Below are 10,247 nucleotides of genomic sequence, written 5' to 3' on the forward strand. Positions count from 1 at the left end.
AGACCTGTATTAGTAATGACCACTAACCAGTCTGGATATTCTAAGACCTGTATTAGTAATGACCACTAACCAGTCTGGATATTCTGACCACTAACCAGTCTGGATATTCTAAGACCTGTATTAGTAATGACCACTAACCAGTCTGGATATTCTAAGACCTGTATTAGTAATGACCACTAACCAGTCTGGATATTCTGACCACTAACCAGTCTGGATATTCTAAGACCTGTATTAGTAATGACCACTAACCAGTCTGGATATTCTAAGACCTGTATTAGTAATGACCACTAACCAGTCTGGATATTCTGACCACTAACCAGTCTGGATATTCTGACCACTAGCCAGTCTGGATATTCTAAGACCTGTATTAGTAATGACCACTAACCAGTCTGGATATTCTAAGACCTGTATTAGTAATGACCACTAACCAGTCTGGATATTCTAAGACCTGTATTAGTAATGACCACTAACCAGTCTGGATATTCTGACCACTAACCAGTCTGGATATTCTAAGACCTGTATTAGTAATGACCACTAACCAGTCTGGATATTCTAAGACCTGTATTAGTAATGACCACTAACCAGTCTGGATATTCTAAGACCTGTATTAGTGATGACCACTAACCAGTCTGGATATTCTAAGACCTGTATTAGTAATGACCACTAACCAGTCTGGATATTCTAAGACCTGTATTAGTAATGACCACTAACCAGTCTGGATATTCTAAGACCTGTATTAGTAATGACCACTAGCCAGTCTGGATATTCTAAGACCTGTATTAGTAATGACCACTAGCCAGTCTGGATATTCTATGACCTGTATTAGTAATGACCACTAACCAGTCTGGATATTCTAAGACCTGTATTAGTAATGACCACTAACCAGTCTGGATATTCTGACCACTAACCAGTCTGGATATTCTAAGACCTGTATTAGTAATGACCACTAACCAGTCTGGATATTCTAAGACCTGTATTAGTAATGACCACTAACCAGTCTGGATATTCTGACCACTAACCAGTCTGGATATTCTAAGACCTGTATTAGTAATGACCACTAACCAGTCTGGATATTCTAAGACCTGTATTAGTAATGACCACTAACCAGTCTGGATATTCTGAGACCTGTATTAGTAATGACCACTAACCAGTCTGGATATTCTGACCACTAACCAGTCTGGATATTCTGACCACTAACCAGTCTGGATATTCTGACCACTAACCAGTCTGGATATTCTGACCACTAACCAGTCTGTGGAATGTTTTCACATGTTGTTTATTGTCACATGACCAGTGTAAACACTTCACTTCCTTGTCTGTCCTTTTCATATTGATTATGGATATTAGAATGTAAACAAAACCATATATACTTAGATGACATGTCAGCACATTTGAGATATCAGCTGATGTAAGAAGGACTATATAAATAAATTAGATTTCATGACCTTGTTTTGCCAAGTAACAGATAAGCATAGCATATATATCCACAGATAAGCATAGCATATATATCCACAGATAAGCATAGCATATATATCCACAGATAAGCATAGCATATATATCCACAGATAAGCATAGCATATATATCCACAGATAAGCATAGCATATATATCCACAGATAAGCATAGCATATATATCCACAGATAAACATAGCATATATATCCACAGATAAGCATAGCATATATATCCACAGATAAGCATAGCATATATATCCACAGATAAACATAGCATATATATCCACAGATAAACATAGCATATATATCCACAGATAAGCATAGCATATATATCCACAGATAAGCATAGCATATATATCCACAGATAAGCATAGCATATATATCCACAGATAAGCATAGCATATATATCCACAGATAAACATAGCATATATATCCACAGATAAACATAGCATATATATCCACAGATAAGCATAGCATATATATCCACAGATAAAGCATAGCATATATATCCACAGATAAGCATAGCATATATATCCACAGATAAGCATAGCATATATATCCACAGATAAGCATAGCATATATATCCACAGATAAGCATAGCATATATATCCACAGATAAGCATAGCATATATATCCACAGATAAGCATAGCATATATATCCACAGATAAGCATAGCATATATATCCACAGATAAGCATAGCATATATATCCACAGATAAGCATAGCATATATATCCACAGATAAACATAGCATATATATCCACAGATAAGCATAGCATATATATCCACAGATAAGCATAGCATATATATCCACAGATAAGCATAGCATATATATCCACAGATAAGCATAGCATATATATCCACAGATAAGCATAGCATATATATCCACAGATAAGCATAGCATATATATCCACAGATAAGCATAGCATATATATCCACAGATAAGCATAGCATATATATCCACAGATAAGCATAGCATATATATCCACAGATAAGCATAGCATATATATCCACAGATAAGCATAGCATATATATCCACAGATAAGCATAGCATATATATCCACAGACATTTATACAATTAAAGGGAAGGAAGTATGGGTTCTACCAAGGACCGTTAGGAACCTGATTGATTGGTGTGTAGTCAGTTGGGTTCTACCAAGGACCGGGCCGTTAGGGACCTGATTGATTGGTGTAGTCAGTTGGGTTCTACCAAGGACCGGGCCGTTAGGGACCTGATTGATTGGTGTGTAGTCAGTTGGGTTCTACCAAGGACCGGGCCGTTAGGAACCTGATTGATTGGTGTAGTCAGTTGGGTTCTACTAGGGACCTGATTGATTGGTGTAGTCAGTTGGGTTCTACTAGGGACCTGATTGATTGGTGTAGTCAGTTGGGTTCTACTAGGAACCTGATTGATTGGTGTAGTCAGTTGGGTTCTACCAAGGACCGGGTCGTTAGGAACCTGATTGATTGGTGTGTAGTCAGTTGGGTTCTACCAAGGACCGGACCGTTAGGAACCTGATTGATTGGTGCAGTCAGTTGGGTTCTACCAAGGACCGGGCCGTTAGGAACCTGATTGATTGGTGCAGTCAGTTGGGTTCTACCAAGGACCGGGCCGTTAGGAACCTGATTGATTGGTGTGTAGTCAGTTGGGTTCTACCAAGGACCGGGCCGTTAGGAACCTGATTGATTGGTGCAGTCAGTTGGGTTCTACCAAGGACCGGGCCGTTAGGAACCTGATTGATTGGTGCAGTCAGTTGGGTTCTACCAAGGACCGGGCCGTTAGGGACCTGATTGATTGGTGTAGTCAGTTGGGTTCTACCAAGGACCGGACCGTTAGGGACCTGATTGATTGGTGTGTAGTCAGTTGGGTTCTACCAAGGACCGGGCCGTTAGGGACCTGATTGATTGGTGTGGAGTCAGTTGGGTTCTACTAGGGACCTGATTGATTGGTGTGGAGTCAGTTGGGTTCTACTAGGGACCTGATTGATTGGTGTAGTCAGTTGGGTTCTACCAAGGACCGGGCCGTTAGGGACCTGATTGATTGGTGTGTAGTCAGTTGGGTTCTACCAAGGACCGGGCCGTTAGGAACCTGATTTGATTGGTGTAGTCAGTTGGGTTCTACCAAGGACCGGGCCGTTAGGAACCTGATTTGATTGGTGTAGTCAGTTGGGTTCTACCAAGGACCGGGCCGTTAGGGACCTGATTGATTGGTGTGTAGTCAGTTGGGTTCTACCAAGGACCGGGCCGTTAGGGACCTGATTGATTGGTGTGTAGTCAGTTGGGTTCTACCAAGGACCGGACCGTTAGGAACCTGATTGATTGGTGTAGTCAGTTGGGTTCTACCAAGGACCGGGCCGTTAGGGACCTGATTGATTGGTGTGTAGTCAGTTGGGTTCTACCAAGGACCGGACCGTTAGGAACCTGATTTGATTGGTGTAGTCAGTTGGGTTCTACCAAGGACCGGACCGTTTGGAACCTGATTGATTGGTGTAGTCAGTTGGGATCTACCAAGGACCGGGCCGTTAGGGACCTGATTGATTGGTGTGTAGTCAGTTGGGTTCTACCAAGGACCGGGCCGTTAGGGACCTGATTGATTGGTGTGTAGTCAGTTGGGTTCTACCAAGGACCGGGCCGTTAGGGACCTGATTGATTGGTGTGTAGTCAGTTGGGTTCTACCAAGGACCGGGCCGTTAGGGACCTGATTGATTGGTGTGTAGTCAGTTGGGTTCTACCAAGGACCGGGTCGTTAGGGATCTGATTTGATTGGTGTGTAGTCATGTGGGTTCTACCAAGGACCGGGCCGTTAGGGACCTGATTGATTGGTGTGTAGTCAGTTGGGTTCTACCAAGGACCGGGCCGTTAGGAACCTGATTGATTGGTGTGTAGTCAGTTGGGTTCTACCAAGGACCGGACCGTTAGGAACCTGATTGATTGGTGTGTAGTCAGTTGGGTTCTACCAAGGACCGGGCCGTTAGGGACCTGATTGATTGGTGTGTAGTCAGTTGGGTTCTACCAAGGATCGTTAGGAACCTGATTGATTGGTGTGTAGTCAGTTGGGTTCTACCAAGGACCGGGCCGTTAGGGACCTGATTGATTGGTGTGTAGTCAGTTGGGTTCTACCAAGGACCGTTAGGAACCTGATTGATTGGTGTGTAGTCAGTTGGGTTCTACCAAGGACCGGGCCGTTAGGGACCTGATTGATTGGTGTGTAGTCAGTTGGGTTCTACCAAGGACCGGGCCGTTAGGGACCTGATTGATTGGTGTGTAGTCAGTTGGGTTCTACCAAGGCCCGGGCCGTTAGGGACCTGATTGATTGGTGTGTAGTCAGTTGGGTTCTACCAAGGACCGGGCCGTTAAGGACCTGATTGATTGGTGTGTAGTCAGTTGGGTTCTACCAAGGACCGTTAGGAACCTGATTGATTGGTGTGTAGTCAGTTGGGTTCTACCAAGGACCGGGCCGTTAGGGACCTGATTGATTGGTGTGTAGTCAGTTGGGTTCTACCAAGGACCGTTAGGAACCTGATTGATTGGTGTGTAGTCAGTTGGGTTCTACCAAGGACCGGGCCGTTAGGGACCTGATTGATTGGTGTGTAGTCAGTTGGGTTCTACCAAGGACCGGGCCGTTAGGGACCTGATTGATTGGTGTGTAGTCAGTTGGGTTCTACCAAGGACCGGGCCGTTAGGGACCTGATTGATTGGTGTGTAGTCAGTTGGGTTCTACCAAGGACCGGGCCGTTAGGGACCTGATTGATTGGTGTGTAGTCAGTTGGGTTCTACCAAGGACCGGGCCGTTAGGGACCTGATTGATTGGTGTGTAGTCAGTTGGGTTCTACCAAGGACCGGGCCGTTAGGGACCTGATTGATTGGTGTGTAGTCAGTTGGGTTCTACCAAGGACCGGGCCGTTAGGGACCTGATTGATTGGTGTGTAGTCAGTTGGGTTCTACCAAGGACGGGGCAGTTAGAGACCTGATTGATTGGTGTGTAGTCAGTTGGGTTCTACCAAGGACCGGGCCGTTAGGGACCTGATTGATTGGTGTGTAGTCAGTTGGGTTCTACCAAGGACCGGGCCGTTAGGGACCTGATTGATTGGTGTGTAGTCAGTTGGGTTCTACCAAGGACCGGGCCGTTAGAGACCTGATTGATTGGTGTGTAGTCAGTTGGGTTCTACCAAGGACCGGGCCGTTAGGGACCTGATTGATTGGTGTGAAGTCAGTCAGTTGGGTTCTACCAAGGACCGGGCCGTTAGGGACCTGATTGATTGGTGTAGTCAGTTGGGTTCTACCAAGGACCGGGCCGTTAGGGACCTGATTGATTGGTGTAGTCAGTTGGGTTCTACCAAGGACCGGGCCGTTAGGGACCTGATTGATTGGTGTGTAGTCAGTTGGGTTCTACCAAGGACCGGGCCGTTAGGGACCTGATTGATTGGTGTTTAGTCAGTTGGGTTCTACCAAGGACCGGGCCGTTAGGGACCTGATTGATTGGTGTGTAGTCAGTTGGGTTCTACCAAGGACCAGGCCGTTAGGGACCTGATTGATTGGTGTGAAGTCAGTCAGTTGGGTTCTACCAAGGACCAGGCAGTTAGGGACCTGATTGATTGGTGTGAAGTCAGTCAGTTGGGTTCTACCAAGGACCGGTTCGTTAGGGATCTGATTGATTGGTGTGTAGTCAGTTGGGTTCTACCAAGGACCGGGCCGTTAGGGACCTGATTGATTGGTGGGAAGTCAGGTGGGTTCTACCAAGAACCGGGCCGTTAGGGACCTGATTGATTGGTGGGAAGTCAGGTGGGTTCTACCAAGGACCGGGCCGTTACGGACCTGATTGATTGGTGTGTAGTCAGTTGGGTTCTACCAAGGACCGGGCCGTTAGGGACCTGATTGATTGGTGTGGAGTCAGTTGGGTTCTACCAAGGACCAGGCCGTTAGGGACCTGATTGATTGATGTGTAGTCAGTTGGGTTCTACCAAGGACCGGGCCGTTAGGGACCTGATTGATTGGTGTGTAGTCAGTTGGGTTCTACCAAGGACCGGGCCGTTAGGACCTGATTGATTGGTGTGTAGTCAGGTGGGTTCTACCAAGGACCGGGCCGTTAGGGACCTGATTGATTGGTGGGAAGTCAGGTGGGTTCTTCCAAGGACCGGGCCGTTAGGACCTGATTGATTGTTGTGTAGTCAGTTGGGTTCTACCAAGGACCGGGCCGTTAGGGACCTGATTGATTGGTGTGTAGTCAGTTGGGTTCTACCAAGGACCAGGCCGTTAGGGACCTGATTGATTGGTGGGAAGTCAGATGGGTTCTACCAAGGACCGGGCCGTTAGGGACCTGATTTGATTGGTGTGTAGTCAGATGGGTTCTACCAAGGACCGGGCCGTTAGGACCTGATTGATTGGTGTGTAGTCAGTTGGGTTCTACTAGGGACCTGATTGATTGGTGTGTAGTCAGTTGGGTTCTACTAGGGACCTGATTGATTGGTGTGGAGTCAGTTGGGTTCTACTAGGGACCTGATTGATTGGTGTGTAGTCAGGTGGGTTCTACTAGGGACCTGATTGATTGGTGTGGAGTCAGTTGGGTTCTACTAGGGACCTGATTGATTGGTGTGTAGTCAGTTGGGTTCTACTAGGGACCTGATTGATTGGTGTGGAGTCAGGTGGGTTCTACTAGGGACCTGATTGATTGGTGTGGAGTCAGGTTGGTTCTACTAGGGACCTGATTGATTGGTGTGTAGTCAGGTGGGTTCTACTAGGGACCTGATTGATTGGTGTGTAGTCAGGTGGGTTCTACTAGGGACCTGATTGATTGGTGTGTAGTCAGGTGGGTTCTACTAGGGACCTGATTGATTGGTGTGTAGTCAGGTGGGTTCTACTAGGGACCTGATTGATTGGTGTGGAGTCAGGTGGGTTCTACTAGGGACCTGATTGATTGGTGTGGAGTCAGGTGGGTTCTACTAGGGACCTGATTGATTGGTGTGGAGTCAGGTGGGTTCTACTAGGGACCTGATTGATTGGTGTGTAGTCAGGTGGGTTCTACTAGGGACCTGATTGATTGGTGTGTAGTCAGGTGGGTTCAACTAGGGACCTGATTGATTGGTGTGTAGTCAGGTGGGTTCTACCACCATGTCCAGAGTTCATTAAAGGAATTGAAGTTGACTCAGCAGAATGTTACTGTGGTCTTGACTCATGACTGCCGATGTGGCGGTAATATGGGCACCACAACAGACCCAGCCACAAATACCAGTATATTGGACGAGTCAATAACATGATTTGGGTTTGACAGAATATGAGCTTTGAAAAGGAAAATTTTCACGGGAGAGTTTTTTAAAAAGTTTTATACGACATGTTACACTGTGTAAAGAGTCCAAAAAAAATGAAAACATGCAAAAGTCTTCCAATCTAGCAATTTAAAGAACCATTTTTAACTACAGGATTTTGTTAAGGACCTTCACAGTCACAGGTTCACAGGCCTAATCTTCATGGATATGACTTTCACAGAGTAGAAGGTCTTCCATCCCCTCCAGTTGACTCCCATCTGTGAGTTCAATCCCCACGTATAAAGACCGTTTGGGTTTGAGAGGTAACAGTCGTTGAACCAATAACCTCCGACTACGGCGACTGCGCAGTTGGACTCGTGGGCGTCCTGGTCTCTGTCGAAGGTGGAGAACTTCATACCGCTGTGATAGGTGAGAGAGTCCCCTTGGTTCAAGCGGGAAACACAGGTCAGATGTTAAAGAACCGATTTACCACATAGGCTTATTGCCCAGAGACCTCTGTCAAAATCAGTCTACAATGTCTCAATGTGATCTAGGACCAGGTCGTCGTCCCCGTCCTTTCTACGTAGTACTATTCATTATGATCTCTAATAAACTGATCTCAGATCAGCTGTATTCACTAGGAATCAAACAGAACCGAATGAGGGAACCCACCTGAACTCTGGACTAATGAATACAGCCCAGATGTTTCTCTAATGAAGTTTAACTGTTCTCACCTGCTCCTCCATCTTTAAAGCCAGTAACCTGGAGTTTGTAGCCGTCCAGTTCAGGATCTGTGACTTCGGGAGAGATGGCGAAGGAGGCGTAGAAAGCGTATGCTTTCTGTCCGTCGAAGTCCTCCATGTCCACCCTCAACTCGTAAGTCTTTTTCAGGGTCAGGAGGTAGATGGTGTCCAGACCTGCATCGGACAGACGAGAGGTGAACCTTTTTTACAACAGAGGTATTCACCTTTTACCCCCCCCCGACTAGGTTCAGAGCCTGCTGGTTTTCTCCTTCTACCTGGTAATTAATATCACCCACCTGGTGTCTCAGGTCTAAACCAGTCCTCTTCTACCTGGTAATTAATATCACCCACCTGGTGTCTCGGGTCTAAACCAGACCTCTTCTACCTGGTAATTAATATCACCCACCTGGTGTCTCAGGTCTAAACCAGTCCTCTTCTACCTGGTAATTAATATCACCTACCTGGTGTCTAAACCAGTCCTCTTCTACCTGGTAATTAATATCACCCACCTGGTGTCTCAGGTCTAAACCAGACCTCTTCTACCTGGTAATTAATATCACCCACCTGGTGTCTAAACCAGTACTCTTCTACCTGGTAATTAATATCACCCACCTGGTGTCTCAGGTCTAAACCAGTCCTCTTCTACCTGGTAATTAATATCACCCACCTGGTGTCTCAGGTCTAAACCAGTCCTCTTCTACCTGGTAATTAATATCACCCACCTGGTGTCTCAGGTCTAAACCAGTCCTCTTCTACCTGGTAATTAATATCACCTACCTGGTGTCTAAACCAGTCCTCTTCTACCTGGTAAATAATATCACCCACCTGGTGTCTCGGGTCTAAACCAGTCCTCTTCTACCTGGTAATTAATATCACCCACCTGGTGTCTAAACCAGTCCTCTTCTACCTGGTAATTAATATCACCCACCTGGTGTCTAAACCAGTCCTCTTCTACCTGGTAATTAATATCACCCACCTGGTGTCTCAGGTCTAAACCAGTCCTCTTCTACCTGGTAATTAATATCACCCACCTGGTGTCTAAACCAGTCCTCTTCTACCTGGTAATGAATATCACCTACCTGGTGTCTAAACCAGTCCTCTACTACCTGGTAATTAATATCACCCACCTGGTGTCTCAGGTCTAAACCAGTCCTCTTCTACCTGGTAATTAATATCACCCACCTGGTGTCTCAGGTCTAAACCAGTCCCTGATGAAGTGGAACAATGTGAAAAATGTGGTGGCGCTGGCGTCGAGGTCCAGAGTTAAGTTTAAAAGGATCTTTATTTCTATCGTACAGAAAGTAATGTCTTCGGTCAGCACAGAAAGAGATGTCACAAAAAAAGCTTACTTCATTTTTTTTTTGTGTATATGTACTGTTGGAAAATAAATTCCAGTTGAAGCTGGTTGAGAGAATGCCAAGCGTGTACAAAGCTGTCATCAAGGCAAAAGGATGGCTGCTTTGAAGAATCTCCTTGAAAAGGCATTTTGAAATAAGTCCTTACCCAGCCAGTACTCTCCTGCTGCATGTCCAAAGCCGTTCTTGTACTGGTCCCATCCTCTGTAGAAGTTCACTGTTCCATCCATCCTCCTCTGGAACACCTGGAGGGGGGGAGAGAGGGAGGGGGGGAGAGAGGGAGGGAGAGGGGGGCAGAGAGGGAGGGAGAGGGGGGCAGAGAGAAGGGGGGCAGAGAGAGGGGGGGCAGAGAGAGGAGAGGGGGGGCAGAGAGAGGAGAGGGGGGGCGGAGAGGGGGAGAGAGAGGGGGAGAGGGGGGGCGGAGAGAGGGGGGAGAGAGAGGGAGATGGGGGGCAGA

General features: G+C 46.3%; 2 protein-coding genes and 1 long non-coding RNA gene across 7 annotated transcripts in view; 1 reads left to right on the top strand and 2 right to left on the bottom strand.

Annotated features, from left to right (window-relative positions):
• Window positions 1-10,247, top strand: part of kiaa0930 — a 75,747-nt gene that overhangs the window by 26,948 nt on the left and 38,552 nt on the right. The gene's annotated exons all lie outside the window — the stretch shown is intronic.
• LOC115182272 (microfibril-associated glycoprotein 4) overlaps window positions 7,753-10,247 on the bottom strand; it is a 7,477-nt gene continuing 4,982 nt past the window's right edge. The window contains exons 3-5 of the mRNA XM_029743888.1: window positions 9,939-10,035; window positions 8,427-8,609; window positions 7,753-8,134 (exon numbers count right to left, since the gene is read on the bottom strand). Of these exons, the coding sequence (XP_029599748.1) occupies window positions 7,890-8,134; window positions 8,427-8,609; window positions 9,939-10,035 (525 nt within the window). The 3' untranslated portion in view covers window positions 7,753-7,889. The remainder of the gene's footprint in view (window positions 8,135-8,426; window positions 8,610-9,938; window positions 10,036-10,247) is intronic.
• On the bottom strand, window positions 8,646-9,830 carry LOC115182274 (uncharacterized). Of its 4 annotated transcripts, none has more exons than XR_003873701.1 (3): window positions 9,515-9,830; window positions 9,000-9,466; window positions 8,646-8,786 (listed from the first exon to the last, which is right to left on the bottom strand). It is a non-coding gene; the product is annotated as an uncharacterized LOC115182274 (long non-coding RNA). The 4 variants fall into 4 exon arrangements; XR_003873698.1 differs by having other exon boundaries at window positions 8,647-8,786; window positions 9,000-9,493; window positions 9,542-9,829; XR_003873699.1 differs by having other exon boundaries at window positions 8,648-8,786; window positions 9,000-9,493; window positions 9,597-9,829.

This window comes from Salmo trutta, unplaced genomic scaffold (assembly GCF_901001165.1).
Source record: "Salmo trutta unplaced genomic scaffold, fSalTru1.1, whole genome shotgun sequence".
Taxonomy (NCBI): domain Eukaryota; kingdom Metazoa; phylum Chordata; class Actinopteri; order Salmoniformes; family Salmonidae; genus Salmo; species Salmo trutta.